Below are 19910 nucleotides of genomic sequence, written 5' to 3' on the forward strand. Positions count from 1 at the left end.
TTTTCACCTGCATGTGCCCTTCCAGAGAATTGAAACTCTAGTGCTGAACTCTAGAATTCTTCCAGCTCTCATCTTGGCTTTAAAGTTTTCTTCTCTGGGGAGCTCGCCACTTAAAACATCTAGAAATTTCTCGTTCTTGTTTAATTTCTTTTCAAATACTGTCAAAATTATATTAAAAAGTCTATTGAACAATTTGCAAACAATCAATTCCAAAGCAAAAACAAGAGAAGAGTATAACAGAGAAAGAGATAAAGACACACAAAAATATTAGCATGATAATGTGATCTACTAGCTGTCCAGTTAAGCAATGCTCATATTTCAACTCAATAATATGGACTGAAAATATAGCAGTTGGCCACATTTTACACTGCAGTACCATCATGGTAAAGAAACTCCACAAAATAGGCACACAGGAGAACATGCCATGCTCTACCAAACTGCAAAAGCCACACAGAGGAAGAGGCGATTCACCATCTTATTTTATTCTTCAATGGATACTAATTCAAAAAATGACTAAAAGAAAAGAACAATTTTTGACATAAAAATGTGTATATCTTATCCTTGGCTTTGAGCTCACAATTTAGGGAGGGAAGCTCATCTTTACATAGTATTACTTTTTTAATTTAGTATCCATGAGTGTCAGCATGGGTAAAGCAGCGTGTACAAGAAACAATAGAAGTAGGAGTTAAAAACAAAACCAGGCACAAAGGAGCAAGCCATACACTTTCCCATCTAGATTTTCTTGCCAAAATCAAAATGGCATCAGGCATTTAAAACAAACACTTTTCAATGTCATTTTCTCTTCCTGATTAGCATTCCTTCAAGAAACAAAGCGATTCACTGTCCAAATAACATTTGGCACATCACAACGTTTTACTTAAACCCTTTTCTCGTACGATCATACCACAACACTGGTCTCTGAACAAGCCTCTAGAAAAACACTTGGCATTGAGAATTGCTCCAGCAACACAACAATAGGCTTGAACTTGAGCACTTACCACGTAAAACTGTGAGTCTGGTGGACACACTTATTTCGGCCACGTTATTGGAAGCCACACATTCATAAATGGCCTCGTCCCGTGGAGTTCTTAACGGCTGTATTCTGAGAACTGATCCAGATCCATCATCAAATTCTATTACCTATTAGAGGAAACAATAGCTGTCACAGGTGTTGTTACAAGCATCCATCCCTCAGCTAAACTTCTCAGTGCCGTAGTACAGAGACAGCCATTAGGCTCCAAATGGACCAAGCATCGGTCTGACAGAGCACTGACTTCTAGTAGGGTGCTAGAGCAGAACATTTGATCAATGTACATACCTTGTAACAAAAAAGACAAAAACTACAAATACACAGGAGTAGACTTCTAATCTCCAAGGAAACCACAATCATTTTCTTCATTAACATATCTAGTAATTATACAAATATGGCACGATTGTGATGGATAAAATTGAGTTATTGACTTTGACAGCACATGTGCTTATGTGGACTCATTGAATACTCAGAAAATTAAGTGAAAATTTAGGGCCTATCACCACAAATACTTCTGTCTCTTTAAAGGGTCGTGTTCCTAACAATATACATGTATGTTTGAACCATGAAGAAAAACTGCATAAATGTAGTACTTAAGCAGACAACAAGAGGACAGTCATACCCAAAAGCCTGTCAGCACGCGCGAATTTCGTCATAATTCATTCCAGTATTTGTTCCAGCTTAGCATTTTCTGCATTTTTAGGGCCTTCTGGCCATGAAGAGGAGGTTTGCCTCACCAGGTCAAAAATTATTTTCTAAGTACCAGCCCTGAATGCACTGTCATTGTGAGCTCCACTGTGAAAAAGAAGAACCCCACTGGTGATCTGGTTGCTAACAGTAGGGAAAAGAACGAGAATCATGTCTGCAAACCATGACGATAGGTGTGGACAGCACTACCCTTCCATCACAGAGATTGACTACAGCCGCTCACTGGGACACTGCGCTTTTGTAGTGTTTCCATACGCCTTGACTGTAGATAAACTAGACTTTCTAACAAACCCAGTTCAGAGTTGCTTAATCCCACTTTCTGTGTGCATGCATTAGCATACAGAGGAAGCAGGCTAAATATTTTAATTGTATTCATTTTAGTTCATTATGTATTCCATTTTAACCATAAATTTAGAGATACTAAATGTCTCAAAACACCACTATAAATTTCCAACTCTATTAAGCACACATTTTAACATGAATCTAGTATACATCTAGAAAAGATCCAGTTACTAAAATCTTTTCTCAAATAGTCCACAACTTCACGTAAAATTATTTAGGAGTATTCTATGGTTTAATATAGGAAAATGTATAAAGATCATTATTATAAATTCCAATTAATTCTAATTAAATGTAATTGTATATTCATATTCCTTAACCATTTTGTATACTGAAACTTTTCTATATTGTCACGTATTAAAAGCCAGCGTTCTAACTCCCACTTTGAAAGATAATTTCATAAGCAGCAGCCTATATATGCTTACCAGGCAACAGGCAACAGAAGTGGCAGGAAAATCAGTTTCATCTCCTCCTCACACGGGCATATAAGGTATGTAAGGACGTGTACGTGACTGGGTGTGTGCGTGTCTACACAAACTAGCAACTTGTTAAGGCATTTCAGCACAGGACTCAGTATCACCTCATTTAGCCACTTTGTATAAAAATAATTTCCCCAGAATCTGTTTATATGAGTCTCGTTAACAACTATGAACAAAGAGGATCTCATGCTTTGAAATATGTGTTCTATCATTTATTTTTATAACTTTTTTGTAGGAAATCACTCTTAACAGCAAGCATATAAAAGAAAACTTTTGACAGCAAGAAATATTTTAATGATAAAAGGGAAAAAAGGTTGTATACCCCAAGTTCACACACACAATGCATCATTTTTATATGGTAAAAGAAGTTCTGTGAAGGTGTTTTAAGACAATCTTAAGCCATTGTGTCTTAAATCCAAATATATATACAAATTAAAATTTATATGTAAAAGTATAGGTTATGATTTGGAGTCAAAATTTTAAATTTCCCTGCTATCCCTAGCCAGCACTGTTATAAATATGAACCCATCACCCTGCCACACTCTGAATGGTGACAACACACTAGGTTTATAGTTGGGATTTTTATTTCTCACCACAGATTATTATCAATTTTCCAAACTGAAATAGGCTGTGAAATCTATTAGAAAATAAGGCAAAAAGGAATGAAGATTTTATAATACACCATCGTCGAGGAGTCTTAATGTCCCCTAAAAGCCACAGGACACTCTACATGGCTTCATTTATAAGTGTGTTTTGCTTCTGAATGAACAGATTCCTAAGCCACACACTTCTTTCCAAGCACCCTAGAGGAAAGTATGAAGGGATTTAGCACTTCCTCCTGCAGGAAGGAAAAAGTCTCCATTGGTCTCCTTACATAAGTAGACTGTCTGGCTTTTTATACCAATAAAACACGGAAGTGAATCTCTTATTCTAGTCCATAGGACTAGCGAAGTTGATCCTTGCTGGTTTTTTCCCTTTTCTTCCTCTTCTTTTAAAAATTTATTTATTTATTTATTCGTATTTATTTATTTTGAAACAGAGTTTCTTTGTGGCTTTGGGGCATGTCCTGGAATGTGGAACTCATTCTGTAGACAAGGAGGGCCTCTCCCTCAAAGAGTTCAGCCTGCCTCAGGCCTCTTGAGTACAGGGATTAAAGGCATGTGCCACCACTACCACGTGGCAATCCTTGCTCTTCTGTTGCCTTTTGGTAAAAGAGACTGAAATCCTTTTCCACAAAAATAAAACTGCATTTAAACTTTGGGACTGAGAGGGTAGGGACTTATAAAATCAACACCTTTCCGTGCAGCCACTAGACTTGAGATCACTGGATTCTATCATGAAATCTTAAAAGAAAGCGGTCTTCCTTAGCAGGTGATTCTAGACTGCTCTAGGCCCTTTACTTGCAGAATCTCAGGCAAGCTCTCTGCAAAGTCACCTCTCCAGACTCTAAAGTTTTTACACACGTGGATACAAACTCAGCCACTCCAATGATCACGTTCTCTATTCTAGAAAGATATTGAGCTACAGGGCTCATTGCTGGTGACATAATTGTTGCACCTCAGTGCTTATGCCAACCCATGACAGAGCAGAGAGTGAATAGATGTGTTCTTCCCCAGAGAAACAGAACAATGGACCTAATACCTCAAATCTCTGGTTGCTGACTTTCTTTCCTTTTTTGTTCCAGACAATTTTAGGTCTTGGATCCCCTGTAGCTTGACAAATGAAAGACGCAACTCCACCAGAGACCCCTGTCTGATCAACCGGAGTTCGTGTAAACCTGGGCGGTGCTGAAATAAGAAGAAATAAACACCACAATTAGCAGAAATATCAAAATACAGATCATTTCCCAAGTACACTTTCCGCTCACAGTACACGGTCTAATTCACATCAGTGTGGGAAGATTGAAAAATGAGCTAAGCACCTTGCGCCTTTGATGGTAACTTTGTGGTCAAGTTCTGTTACCTGGTAGAGCTTTCATTGCTGAAACCTGTATTAAGGCAGAGATCCTATAACATCCAAAACGCAACATCACACATTAATTTTTATTACCAGTATTTAAAAATCCAATTTGTCCTCTGTAACAAAAGCTCATCAATCAAAGTGAGTAAAATTCCAGCACATTTGCTTTGATGTTACTATCAGGACACTGCCAGAAAGCAGTGCTGCCATGCCGGGCTATTAAAATCAGTGACATTTAAGTGAAGTTCTAGGGAATTTTAAAGAGACAAGAAATATAGCCTGGAATTAGAAGGCACAGCAGGAAACAGGAAGGAAAAATGGCACGGGGACTTCCACACATTCTCCTGTCACTTTCTCCTCATTTTATGAAAAAGAACTAGGAGAAGCTTCCTGTGACACAGGGAAAGGGGGCTTTTTAGGAAACTTCCACTGATGATTGACAAAGATAAAAAATGGAAAATGCAGTTTCAGGGTCTCTGTTTCCACTAAATATTTCAGCAATTACACTTCTCTTGCTCCTTGAAAAGGCTTTTTTCCTATCCTATATATCAAAAATCTAAAAATCAGTCAGAGTGATGATGTAAGATGTAGATCTTATTTATATACAAGAATATTCATTGGGAAATCTGATGAGCAGAGGGATATAAGTAACAAATATACATATATATATATATATATATATATATATATATATATATATGTAATGTTGATGTTTATGCTGAAATTGATTATACGATGAAGATGAAATATTTTATGAGTGTAAGCTGTTTTATCATATGGCAGGAGAAATATTTATGAGTCAGTGAAAAGCCACAGAATGATAATACAGAATTCTATCTAAGGGACACCTGATAAGAAAACACATAAAATTATGCAAAGTATAAGAAAGCAATAATGATGATGGTTTGTGAAGTGGGACTACGTCAGTTGCTTTTTTCTATGTCTTCCTGTCTTTGTTACAGATCTGCACAATATTTAAAAGGTCATATTTTGATTAGAGGATATATAATGTCTGTGGGCATGTGTGCACATGTGTGTGAGGATATGAAGAGGTCAAAACAGGGCATCAGATCCCCTGGAGCTGGATACACAGATTGTGGGCCACCAAATATGGGTGCTGGGAACTCGTTCAGCAGCAAGAGCTTTTGACTGCTGAGCCATCTCGCCTTTCTTCATATTTGAGATATTTTTAATTGATATATTTGGAAAGTGTTTTGAAGTCAAGAACACTTTACATTTCTATTTTGCTTTCTTTTCTTTTACTCCATTACAGATTTTATCACCCTCTGTTCTTTACTGGTATCACTGACAGTAGCTATTAATAGTTCTAGTTAACATTTAATTTGAATTTAATCTTCAAATTCTGGGACTGAAGAAAATAATAGCAACATTTGTTATTTGCTCGTTGCTCATTGCTACCATGAAACTCTACCCTCAGTCTTGCTTCGACCTGTTGTCTTTTAATCCCATGACATGGTCCGACTCAGTTTCATTTCTCTGCAGACAGGGAAAACAGATGCCCATCTGAGGTTCACTGTTATTTCACAGATGATGATGATGACAGATACGTAGGTAGGTAGGTAGGGAGATAGATAATTATGTAAGCAGACAGACAGACAGAGGCATTATTGTGGACAATCATAGTTTTACTATTTCTTCACTGTCAACCTAAGAGATAGAAATAAAGTATTTTGCAGATATTCTCCTGTTTTGAGGTTTCCTATCTAACTATAGAGTCACACAAATGCAGGAGTGCAGGAGAAGAGAAAGAGAGAAATTTCTTTACAGGGTATTCATAGGAGGTGACTCTACTTCTCGTCAACAAATTCAGCTTCTTGATGTCTGAAGCATGTTTGTGTTAGGAAAAGCTAGGAATGAAATGACTCCCCCAGCCCTGTTCACTACCACATATAGGATCATGGGTAGAAATGTAAATGAGGTAATTACAATGAATGATGGGAAATACTTAAAAATGATTTTAAACTAACACTGAGAAGGATTTAAAACAAAACAAAACAAAAGAACTAATGTCACTTTTCTGAAAATAATCATGGTATTACGAGCTTTCTTATTTTGCTTTCCACTATTTTAAGCAATGCAAATTGATAATAAATGCCCCCTAGTCAGTACCTAATAAAAATAAATCCATAAAAATAAAAACAATCTCATCCATAAAACATAATTAATAAAGAAAAGAAAATTCCTAGTGACTGTCTTTGAGAAATAAAGTCTGTCCACTGCTTTGCTGTGTTAAATGTCACAATACTGTCAATTTTGAGCCCCTTTAATCTCCAGTCTATATTCCAAAACTGACCAGCATAAATTAAATCCACCTACATTGTTTTCAAATTTCTTGCAAGATTATAGAAAAGAAATGGAGAGCCAATAGATGAGATGAAAACACACACACCCCAACAGTATATTTAATAACCCTAGAACAACTATGGGTTCCCCTGCACTGGAAGCATTTGTAAGGGGTTCTATTCACTGTTTTGTTTCTCTTTCCAACAAATGCAGGAAAGTTTCAGATTCTTACAATCTGCATGGAATATCTTCCCCACAATTTTCAAACCATAAAAGGAATAAATGTCATTGGTGTATGATGGGAAGTAATAGATGTTACTGATAATCCTTTCAGTAGGCATGAGTGTTGGATAAATAATTGTTGTGGCCAAACCAGTTCTAAGACTAATGCAGCCAATTCTTGGCAGAAAGGTGCTAGCAGATATGTAATACAGGGTTAAACTTCATGATCCCAGTAATGTGGGGGAAAGTGAAAATTTGTACCTTCAGAGGGCATAACAACATGAAACATGAATCTCCCATCTACACTGGCAAAGGATGAAAAGAACTAGGTTCAACACACTATCATATTTTGGAGTACATTCTTCCCAAATGTTAGCCATGCTCTGAAGAAGGAAGAAGAAGTATGTAATTAAAAGAGCAAAACATAGTTTTAACTCAAACCCCACAAACAAGGATATCACAAAGGAGCGTATAACAAATGAGGACATCACGCACAAGGGTAAGTACAAGGCTGTGTCATGAAGGCTTTCATTCTATGAAATACAAACATCAATGTATACTTAGCCTGAAGAAAAAAGTGAAAGAAATGCCAAGAGTATAAAGAGAAAGAGCAATAAAGAAGTGTTCAGTTGCCACTACATAAAGCCCTGGCCTTCCATGACTAATGCAGCTAGCTGGCTGCAATTGCTCCTCACATAAAGCTACCAAGACTGCTTTAAGCAATGCACTTTAACTCAAGCAGGTTTTGACAATATATATGGAGTGAACGAACCAAAACTAGCAAACTACCTTGATCATCTTTAACCACATGTACTACTGAGGATAAAATTTTCTCTTTAGTAGAATTTGTTAGGGATAGCCAGATATTAGCAGGACAAATCCATTGATGAATTTTTAGTATCTATGGAAGAAGATAGGGAAAATTCTTAAAGTTTAAAATGACTCAGGTTTGATATAATTAGTTTGGTCAACTGCAACTCACTTAAAATAGGATCATAGAGCGGAGAACACACTATAAAGTGAAGGAAGAAATGTGATACCATTTGTCAAATTTAACTCTAATTAATATGATGTTTCTGTGGACTTCAAGGAAATATGTCTTACAGGGAAAAACACTAAGCAGCATGAAACTAATTGGCTTCATTTCTTTTCACTGATTATCATTTCCTTAAATAGAGAGTTTTGATTTTAAAGGGATATTAGTCATAACATTTTTCTCAAGATCTTGAAATGGGAAGGTTAATAACACTGCTATATGATACAAAAGGAGAGAGGATGTGAAGGATGAAGATGTAGGCAGCCTGTATTCAGGAACCGGCTTCCTCCCTTTTCGCGAACCTTCAAGTTGAGTTGTCTCAGACTTGTGCCTGCACATGTCAAGGCAAGAACTCTGAAGAACAGATCATTAACAGGGTACCTACAATAACAGGGTGGGAAATGAAAGAGCAGAAGAAGGTAGTTCAAAGAAGCGCAATAACCAATATAGGCTTTACCTTCTCTTCCAGCCAGAGGACATCATTTTGTGACTTAGGGGAACATGAAGAGTGGCTAGAACTTGTGTGAATGCTACTACCATAAGCTTGATTTTCACTGGGCAGGAGTGCAGGGAGAAGACAGGTCCCAAAGGTCTCGGGAACATGAAGAGGTCCCCAAGGTAATGTGTATGTGAGGAAGACAGAGCTCACAGCACAACTGGGAACTGTGTGGTTTTCCCAATATGTGTTCTGTAAACTTGCTAACATAGGGGTGTTTTGCCTTTAACATGGTCACGCTTAATCTGAACTTTCTCACTGGTGTACCTATGGCCAACCAAGGCCCTAAAAGTCAGTCCATTAAATGAATTGCTTACTCCATTTCCATTTAATATGACTTCCTAAACAACCTCTTAGCTTTAAATTTTGATTTAGAGGACAGAATACTTTTAAATGAATTAAATAACTATTCTTAATAATTTGCATGCACTAGAGGAAGTGATTTCATGATCTTATACTCAAGGATTTCCAGTGGGCCCACAAAGTGTACTTCTGACTTTATCTTATAAACTGAGAGAAAGCTTTAAAATAATATAGGAATTTGCAGCAAAAGGAAGAGGGGGAAAGATCAAAAGAGAACCAGGGAGATTTAGACCCAAGAGACTTATGAGCTTCTAGTATAATTGTGAGGCCCTGTTTTACTATTCAAACACAGAAGGTAGAAAGTTACAGATATGCCACAAAGTTCAGACACAAGTTACCTAGGCTCCAAGTTCAGCAGAGTTGACTACATTCATTCTTAAGTAGTCTATATATATGATCAACATCTGCCCATAAGAAACATCAAACACGTTAAAGTCCTGGCTATTGATTCTCCTTCTCCTTAAGACCTCTCAGTGATGCACTACTATGACTACAGAAACCACCGCTGTTACTAAGGTCTCAGCTACAAATTCTCTGGAAATAGCTGCTGGAGTGTGCTCATATTTTATAGACAGGAGCCTCTATGCAGCTACCATTATTTAAGCTGTTAAGAGTTGGTTTGTACACCAATGGACAGGAAAAGCAATAGGGAGAGAAAGAGAAAGGAAGGGAAAGTACTTGGCACACTCGATCTGACTTACTGCAGCATATACCCCACTTGAAGTCTGCTCTCAATGTCTAGCCTATGCTTCGGATACTTGAAAAACTCCTTTCTAACTTTGCAAAAGCAGCACATGAATGCACACTATGACCCACATCTCCCTAGACTCCTCTTCCCACATGGCCACTTCTGTTTGTGGCTCTTCATGTCACAGAGCTTCAACCCTCCAAACTCAATATCATATTCTGACACATCCGTCCCATGACCAATTCCTGGGCCACTTAATACACTTTGAATATTTTATAGATGTCTATTTTTATACCCAATAAGAATGGCCTTGCTTTTCTTCCTAAAATGTATATTAGAATTAACTGAAAGCCTCGGAGTAAAAATGTACAGGTGTGTGCTGCCTCATTCCCAGGCCCATAAAAGAGAAAATCTGTTGGGGAGAGGACTAGGCAAATATTTCTAAATAACTGCAATGTCTGCTTAGTTGAGAGCTGTGACTGATATCTCTAGTCTGATCACCCTCATGCCAGGGTTTCATATATTTTATCAATATTATATATTACTGTGGAGGATTTTATTTTCTCTTTCATTCTTTTTGAGTTTTGTTTTAGTGCTTGTATAAATATGTAATGATAGCTATGTATTTTCCACTCACACAAGAGACAGGGAAAAAAGCCCACAGTTGTCAAGTAAATTAGAAAATTTGATTAAGCTTTCTAGATCTTTGTCAACTGCTGCTATTAGAATTTTCCAAACACATGTCCACTTCTGTCCACCATGTACTTGATTTTCTGCCCTCCATGCACTGGTACATGCTCTTCTCTTGAGCAAAATTAATTCTCTCATGTTATCTAATTTAGAGATTATACTCATCTTCAATCAGAATAAAATCCTCCCAATGTCTATCTGAACAGTCATTAAATATATAACACAATTATATTGAAAATATATCTAGTTCAATTAATATTTAGAAACCAAAATTTTATAACATTAAAGAATATAGATAGACTTTGTCTTAATTGTTAAAGGATTCCAGCTGCGGGACCACGAGGGGTGCACCCACCCACTGAGACAGTGGAGCTGATCTACTGGGAGCTCACCAAGGCCAGCTGGACTGTGACTGAAAAAGCATGGGATAAAAACTGGACTCTCTGAACATGGCGAACAATGAGAGCTGATGAGATGCCAAGGACAATGGCAAGGGGTTTTGATCCTACGTAATGTGCTGGCTTTGTGGGAGCCTACCCAGTTTGGATGTTCATTTTCCTAGATATGGACGGAGGGGGGAGGACCTAGGACTTACCACAGGGCAGGGAACCCTGACAGCTCTTTAGACTCGAAAGGGAGGGGGAAAGGAGTGGGAGGAGGGGGAGGGAAATGGGAGGCTGGGAGGAGGTGGAAACTTGTTTTTCTCATTTTCTCAATAAAAAAAAAGATAAAAAAAAAAAGGATTCCAGCTGCTTCTATTTCAGCATCATCAAAAGCCTCCAATAATTCTTTTTAAATAAATAACCCTTGTAAAAACATTAACAATATTTATGGCTCACTCATATTTATATATAACTCTGATGTTCTTTATTCTTAGTGTAAAAGTCCAGAAAGTATGATAAACTATTACATATAGAAATCACTATGAAAAGCTGACAATTGTAAAGCTTATTAGAAATTTTAATAGGTTGGTCTTGATTAATAACGTAAGTATTAAACACCTATGTTATATCAGAGGTCTTACTGGCCATGCCACTGATAATACTAAAGATTATGACTTTATTACTGCCAAGGTTTCAGCTACTTAAAATGAGAGACAGAAGGTGAAGAAGAAAGATGATCATTTGGGAAGGGTGCTAGCTGATTCCCAATCCAAAAAGCAAACTTCTTCTAGCCTGATCTGAACATTTTCCATTGAGACATAAGAAGGTATGCTTAGTTATGAAGTCACAAACATCAATAGGAAAGAAGTGACTTTGTAGAAGAACTCATGAAAATATTATTGTATACTGTAAAAATACTTTCCAATTTTTTTATTAATATCTTTTTTTAATTCATAAAAGGAGAATAAAGAAAAGAAAAAAAAAACAAATTTCCACCTCCTCCCAGGTAAAATAGTCAAATACATCTTAGACTTCCAAATTCATTTCTGACACTCTCATGCAGGAAACTTGTCATAGAAATTAATTAGATTTCAGCAGTTTTGATTTTATTGCTAGGATTCTCTGTCCATTTTAGTGACTTCCATGGACCTCTATGATTTATTTTACTCTATCAACAAACTATAAAATCACATATCTACATATAAAATACCCTATATTTTAAATTAATGTAGATTATTATGAGTTATAAAAATTTCAAATATGCTACATGTTACAACTTGTAAGCTTGGTTTTATTTGTAAGGGCTGTTGTTGCAACTCATTCTTTGCTTTTAATTAAGAAGCATTAAGGGAATATTCAGTAGAAATTTAGTTCAGTTCAGATAATATTTCCCAGAAGATTTGGCAATTCAGTTGAGTGACATTTATATTTTATCATCAACAGAAGTGACTTATAAAATAAGTATTAGGTTTTCCTTTGAAAAAAGAACTAAGTCATCAGTGTAATAGTACTACAAATAAGAATAGTTTCATGTAGCAATATAACATACAATTGTAGAAAAAGACAATCTATGATCTAGAAGGAGTTCAAAACACAGAGTTTTTATGCTGTTTATACAGACATAACTATTCATTTCTTTCTTTCTTTCTTTTCTTTTTTGGATTTTCGAGACAGGGTTTTTCCGTAGCTTTTGGTGCCTGTCCTGGAACTAGCTCTTGTAGACCAGGCTGGCCTCGAACTCACAGAGATCCGCCTGCCTCTGCCTCCTGAGTGCTGGGATTAAAGGCGTGAGCCACCACCGCCCGGCCCCTGACTATTCATTTCTATGTGTTAAAACCGAGCAAATCATAGGACCAACCTATAAGCTTGTTAGGAGCTCTAAAGGGATCATGGAGAGCAAACATTCACCACAATGTCTGGCATATTCCCAGTAACTAGCAAACACTGATAGCCCATGAACACACTAACCAACCGGGATCATGGAGAGCAAACATTCACCACAATGTCTGGCATATTCCCAGTAACTAGCAAACACTGATAGCCCATGAACACACTAACCAACCGGGATCATGGAGAGCAAACATTCACCACAACATCTGGCATATTCCTAGTAACCAGAAAATACTGATAGATCGTCAACACACTAACCAACCTGACATTATAGAACTATCATTTCTTATCAGTTTTATGAGTCATTGAATGTGTTCACATGTACATACACCTCTCCCACATTACAGCTGCTGGAAAAATTTTGAACTACCTTTATTGCCAGAATAGTTAGCCAGCTTAACCAGAGGGAAATTGGTGTCAGTTAAAATGTGATTGATTTGTTCCAGGAGTAACTCATTTCCAGCACTTTGGGACTTCTCCTCCAGTTCCCTCCAATCCTGGATACCATCTGCAGTCACCTCACATTCCAGAAAAACAACAGCAAAAACAATGCCAGCTCTGATGTTCAAAGCGCTGTGCATACGGCTGCAGGCCTGCTCACACGTGTGGGTCCAAGATGATCACCCCACAGGTCTGAGCAGCAAGAAGCAATGGTGGGTTCCAACATATTTCACCTCAGATGTGACCCCAGCTTCTGTCACTTCTGCTAATATGCCAGTATGGCTGGAAAGAAGAATAACCAACAGTCCATACTGTTTGAAAGCCTTTCACGTTGAAAAGTCTCATTCTTGGTTCTTCTCTCATGCAGGTCCTTTGCTGGTGGTGTTGAAAATGAAACCAGAATGGAACATAACTCTAAGATATTCTTAAAAATAATATCTCTCGGCATAGAGAAAGGTCTTTAATCCCAGCACTTGGGAGGCAGAGGCTGGTAGATCTTTTTGAAAAGTTCTAATCTTTTTGAGTTCTACAAGGCAAATTCTAGATTAGGCATGGGTACATGGCAATACACTCTCTTAAGAAGAAGGAAAAAATAAGTTAATATTAAAAATGAATGAAAGAAAGGACACTGGAATATTCTAGAGAAAAAAGGACACGACGTTGGCTCAGAGTCTAGAAATAAAAAACTGGGGGTAGTGGTGCGGCTTCTGCCTATGCTGTGCGTGTGCCAATTTGCTTATATGTGGTGTTTCACTCCTTTTAAATAAGCAAGTTACCTGCCCTGGGTGACTCAGTTTGCAGGCATACAATGTGTATCAGGTTAGGATGAAGAATAAATAATAGCTTTTTATGATGGTCAGCATATCCGATTTGATAAATTATGATTAAATAGGAAGTAAATTACCAGTGAGTGATGTAATGACTCTGCTTTGAAAACTAATTATATACTAAAGATGCTAAAGGATACAAGTTTCAGAGCCACATTTCTTTCCAGACTATCTTGCCAGCTTAACCAAAGTGAAAGTGGAGTCTATGGAAATGGGGCTGATTGATTCCTCGAGTGAATCTGTGATGCAAGATTATGTCATAAACTAGCGGTTACTCTGAGTGTCTTACTCCAAAATAAATGGCCAGTTTTACTGAAACCGGCAGTAGTTTAGAGAAGTTTTATAGCTCGGGCATTCCAAAAGTGGAGGAGCTTCTTTTGCGGTATCTGTGTTAAGTAGCCACGGAAAAATATTAACATTAAGAGGAAATGAAGAAAATGCCAGTAAATACTGTATGTTATGCGTGGCTTTGACCCGTTTCCATTACATCATTCTGCTGAATGAAGAAGGATGCAGAGTCTGTATATTTTGAACATATTGGATACAGAAAGCAAACTATCTAAGCCGCGATACTGATGGGGTGTTTTCATTAGAACGTATGATTCTGGTACAAGGCCTGTGAGAATGGCCGCACAGACAATGCTGTGCTTCAAGATTGTGTCATAAACCAGTGGTTACCCTGAATGCCTTACACCAAAACAAATGGCCAGTCTTACTAAGAATGTCAATAGTTCAGAGGAGTTTTATAGCGCTGGTGTAGCCAAAGAAGAGGACTGTTTATTTTGGTCATAATACCCATAGTTCTATGTTAAATAAAAAGTTATGATGTTGAGACCATTCCGTTCACAGCTGTAAAGTAAGTGTTTATGACTTGAGTAGTGATATATCTTGAAGTAAGATAAATCGCTACAATATATTGAACACCTCATTGCTGCTCCGACCCATGGGCCTGCCCTCTTGTACATGTGAACAGGCCTGTTGCAATATACACAGTGTTTGGATCAGCAGAACCGACATTTTAGTTGCTCTGGAATGTGATGTGACTGCAGATGGAATCTGGGATTGACGGGTACTGGCAGGGAAGTCTCAAAGTATCTGCTGGAATGAACATGTAGGGACAGCACTATAGGTAATTCGCTCCGGGAATCAATCAACAACATTTGGCTGACACAAATTTCCCTCTGATCAAGCTGGCAGTTAAGCTGGCAAAGTAGTCTTGGAATGAGTGTAGCTTAGATATTTCCCACAAGCTGTAATGTGGAAGAGGTGTGTGTAGGTGTGTATCTCTTCATGAGACCGATTAGAAACAACATTCAAATGTATTTATTCCAGAAACTGAAAAGCATTATGTACAAACCTTTATAGGAAAATACAGCTGCTTACTATGTATACTATTTTGGTGTATTATTAAAAAGCTGCATTTTGTGTAAAATACGATATCATGCAGAAGGAACAGAATGATTTTGTGTGTGATTGTGTGTGTATGTGTGTGTGTGTTGTTTGATTGAGATGGTCTCATTTGTAGCTCTGGTTGGCTTGGAAATGTTTATATAGACCAGTCTCGCATTAAACTCATAAAGATAAGCCTGCCTCTGCCTTCCGCATACTAAGATTAAAGGTGTGGGCTACTGAAAAACTCTATAATAAGAATACAGCAAAAACCTGCAATTAATATATTATTTTCTAAATAAATATTATGACTTTGAAATGATTAAGCACTTAAAAACTGATTCTTTAAAAAACACTTCCTTGGTATTAAATATTTTGTTTTAAAGGCTCTTAGCTTTTGTTAATCTTTATGTGAGTATATAATGAACAACGAGAAAGATAAAACACAAACTAAAAAGAAAATTACTTCCCTCTAAGACAGTGTTGCTTTAAAAAGAAGTGATGATTTAACAGCCATGTTTGAAAACTGCCAGCATTATTCTCAGTTAGATGAGTACCCTGCTAAAAGCATTAGTATTCCAGGTCTGTAAGATTTATGCCATAGCTTTATTCTATGTAGTACCTGCACATTAGAGGCATTCAAAACACTTTAAAGCAAATACAATTATTTAAGTAATAAGAAAATTTTAGGTATGAATCTCTGTTCCTTCTAAATAATTCCTACTAAACTGAGATTCCATTTTATTTCCATTTAAATGTATTTCTCCACACAGTCCAAATTTTAAGCCAGACAGTGTACAGCAATGAGCTACCATCTTCCATATCTTCTTATTCAATGTTAGGTAACCATTAGGACTAGCAACGCTTTGTGGGATATTAAAAATTCTTGGCTGCTGGAATCTTTCCAACTGAATATATGTAGTAAGTACTCAAGGGGACTTATTTTTACATATTAAATTCACTTAAAAATAAAATTGGTCTCCCTTTCAGAATCAAGGGAAACATCTACATACATGCCTACTAGCCAGACACGAGGGACCCATTATGCCCCTGTCTGAATTTAACCTTGACCATAACTGCTCTCTACATTTTCAGGCAGTGGCCCCACCAATAGAAAACACTCCTCAGGCAGCTATTTGAAAATACAAAAGACGGAAAGCCTGACAACTGGCTCTATGCTAGGGCTGTGAAGTCATGTCCAAGCAGGCGACGGTAATAATAGATAAGCACCCAGCCGTGGCCTGGCCCTGTCCACATAGCAAACCTGAGCCGACAGTAATTGGACCCTGGCACTGAAACAGCTCAGGATTCAACTCCTTGGCTTGTAGATAAAAATAAAGCTTTAAAGAACTTAAACAAAATGAGCTCTAGGTGGAGCAGAAGTTAATGTAATAACATTACTATTGTGTGCTTAGTTCTCTGGAATAAAATAACCCTGCCAACACTACCATGCAACATTGTATTCTTCTCCTCTGGGAGCTGCAATACACTCAGACACTCAGGGAATCAGTCATCAAGAGGATAGGGCCTTTACCCTCCTTCCTTTCCAGTTCTATTAAGGGGTCACATGTAATATGTAAATACTATCTCACCTCTGAACCCACAGAAACAGAGGGTCTTCAAATAGCAACTCCCTAATTGTCTTCTTGGGCCAAAGTGGACCCTGGAACCAGTTCACTTTGGTCAGATTATGTATGCTTTTCTAGAGAAACACAGTACCCAAGCTCCAGGAATATGGGAGGCTTTCCAAAGAAGCAGAGACAGTGAAGGCCTTATTTACCAACAATTCCCCCTCTCTAATTTAGAGCTCAGGGTCCTAAGTCCAAAAACAAAGGGTCTTCCCATACAGAAATAACCTTCGTAAAAAACCTGCAAACAAGAATTTAATTACACTATTTACCAATAGTGAATGCATGCAGAAATAAACGGAACATTTCTTGCTTCAGCTTCCCCAATTTAACGGGTGCAGGCAACATCAGAGCAATTTAAGTGGGTTTCGTGACAAATTATTAAGACACTTATTATAGAAGAAAATCAACCAATAATTACTGCTCTAGCACATGTCTATTGTTCTCAGCATAAACAGAAGCTGGGGCTGACAGCTGATGTGCCCATCCCCTGCTAACTTAGAAAACATTTCAGAGTCCCAAGGCCTCTTGCCAGACTCAGGCATGCCATAGACACCCAGGGCAACCAATAGGGCTTCACTGACCATATTCAGGTCTTCCTACTGTGCTGACCCTACTTTCTAGTGCTAAAAAATACAATCTGAATTATTAAAACTCCAATTTTACAAAATCATTGGCCGTTGCACATCACTCTGAAACATCAGTATGGAACCCCAAGTATTTGGGAGTTTTAGATAAGGTCCTGAAAGTTTCTGTTAATGTCCAAAGAGAATTAAGAAAGGAAGAAAGTATATTTTTGCATTTGAGAAATAGGAGTACTTATGACTATACAGTATTATGCATAGGTCATATCCCAGATGAACATAGTAAGAACTAGTAAAGGAAACTGAGGTTATCCTGCATAAAAATTCCTTCTGCTAAGTAGAGGCGAACCCGTTGGGATGGCAAAAGAGATGAATACCACTTATTTTCTGAAGTCATTTTATAACCACGTCATAGTTCCTCTTTCCATGAAAGAAAATGTTGCTTTAAAGTCTGCTGCAGAGTCTCTGTCAGCTCTTAGTCTCTGAGGTTTTGGGAACCATAGAGGTAGATCTAAAAATATTACAAAAGACCTCTTTTCTTGCAAGACAAAAAGACAGAAGGGAATCTAAAGGGATGTGGAGACACTGATTCTTAAATAGCTGTGATTCCAACTCCCCAGACAAATGGTACCTAGGATTTCCTAAACACCTCTGTGAGATGTACTGTGATGAAGACACCAAGGCAGTCACAACACAGGCGAAAGGCAGCAGACGCACCCAGGAGCCTGTGGGAAAACAGTTCTTTCTTAGCGGCTTGCCATCCTTCACTGAACATTCCAGGGCCCCAGTAGGGAAACTGCTCTGAAAACTGCCCTGAAGGTTCCTGAACATTCACTGCAGTGCATCGGCCTAAAGGATCCCCAACCTGGTTTAAATCATATCTTTCTCCCTTCACGTTTTTAGGGGATGACCCTACCTGAGAAAAATCACAGCAGTGTAAGAGCTAGTATGATTGAAAACTCATGATTTACAACCTCAAATGGACCCTTATGCCATCTCTCAATCAACTTCCTGCCTGTACCTGTCTCCAGCAGCCTGCCCTGCTCTAAACTCTGACCTCATGAAGACTGATGCTTGGGGCTCCTGCTTCACAGATAAAATAATGTTATCCGACATGTGTAAGGCTTTCGAACTAGAAATCACTCTTCCTTTCATTTTGCCCTGAGGAAGACCAACTGAATCACATGTGTATTTTATGTGTCCCCTCACCACCCTGGGACATTGCTACACCACATATCTGTCTATACTATACATACAACAGCCTCTCCACTGTCTCCCTGGAAAACACACACGTCCTATCAGGACAGGGTCTCTCGCTACTCCCATTTTGGGGCAGAGGGCATTTTGAGATTTTGTAAATACAGGCCTGTGCACGACAGGACATATGTAGGACTCCTGGTCTCACCAAGATTATGTCAGTCACACCCTGCCCACCACCATAAGCAAGTCTTGTGAATATGCTCCAAAGAATATTCAAATTTATCACATCAAAAGCAATAGCTCTATCTTGCAAAATTCTAGAATCAATGGACACCCTGGCTCAGATTCCTCCAAATAAAGCCAACTGCTCACTGCTCTACCCTGTTTCTTTGCAATTATCATTGCTTCACACTTGATTCTGCACACAGATCTTGCTTATCTGGCTTCTTTTTCTTGCTGAACTAAGACACTGCTGCAAAAAAGAAGCTTTTATGAATGAGGCATCTACTTATACATTTATTACAAGTTACTTATGTTATAGTCTATGAAATTAAGCTAATCTAAAAAACCCACAAGTACAGATTACACTTGTGACAAACCCTCAAGCACTGTAAGGTTAAATGTATTTTCAATTCTTCATAAATAAGCACTAAGGTTACAAGGATGAACATATCTCACCAAGAAAACTAATAATATTTGGGTTGAGAAGAAATAAAATAAACTTAGTATGTGGCTATAGTAACAAGTCTGCTGTCACACATCACATCACGATTTACCCTTGGGTGATGCCTTCAGGAAGGTGAACTCCTCTGAAGCCCATTAATCTGCCAAGACTCTTCCACATTTTCAAGGTGAGCCTTCCTTGTGCTATCATGAGCTATATCATTAGCGCCTTCTATTTTCGGTAAGGTTGTTTTTCCATGTAGTATTTTAAGTAATCATTCTAATATTTTAATAAGATATAGTTTCACTTCACCTGTTAAGATGTAAGACAGACAGTATGAGCTTCAAGATTCCTAAACATGGCTTAGAAATGTAGCTGGCATTAGTTAAACAGCAAGTAATGAGAATATGAAGCAAACAAGATACAAGCGGTTAAGGTAGAAAGTCATTCCTCCCCAATAGGCAACCTGACCTAGACACAACATATCTATGTCAGCCAAGGCTCCGGGGAACGTTTTGTGCAGAAGCTTTTAATGGGAAGGTCTACAGCTCCCCAAATTCCAGATGGAAGCTGTGCTTTCCTGACCAGCT

At 37.9% G+C, this 19910-nt stretch overlaps 1 protein-coding gene across 32 annotated transcripts in view; it reads right to left on the reverse strand.

The window, feature by feature from the left end:
* The window catches only part of Ptprd (protein tyrosine phosphatase receptor type D), a 2195185-nt gene that overhangs the window by 278258 nt on the left and 1897017 nt on the right, over nt 1-19910 (reverse strand). For all 32 annotated transcript variants that reach the window (XM_075945536.1, XM_075945538.1, XM_075945537.1 and 29 more), the window contains 2 exons: nt 4198-4343; nt 999-1140 (listed from right to left, as the gene is read on the reverse strand). In XM_075945536.1, coding sequence (XP_075801651.1) covers nt 999-1140; nt 4198-4343 — 288 coding nt within the window. The remainder of the gene's footprint in view (nt 1-998; nt 1141-4197; nt 4344-19910) is intronic.

Source organism: Microtus pennsylvanicus, chromosome 13 (genome assembly GCF_037038515.1).
Source record: "Microtus pennsylvanicus isolate mMicPen1 chromosome 13, mMicPen1.hap1, whole genome shotgun sequence".
NCBI lineage: Eukaryota > Metazoa > Chordata > Mammalia > Rodentia > Cricetidae > Microtus > Microtus pennsylvanicus.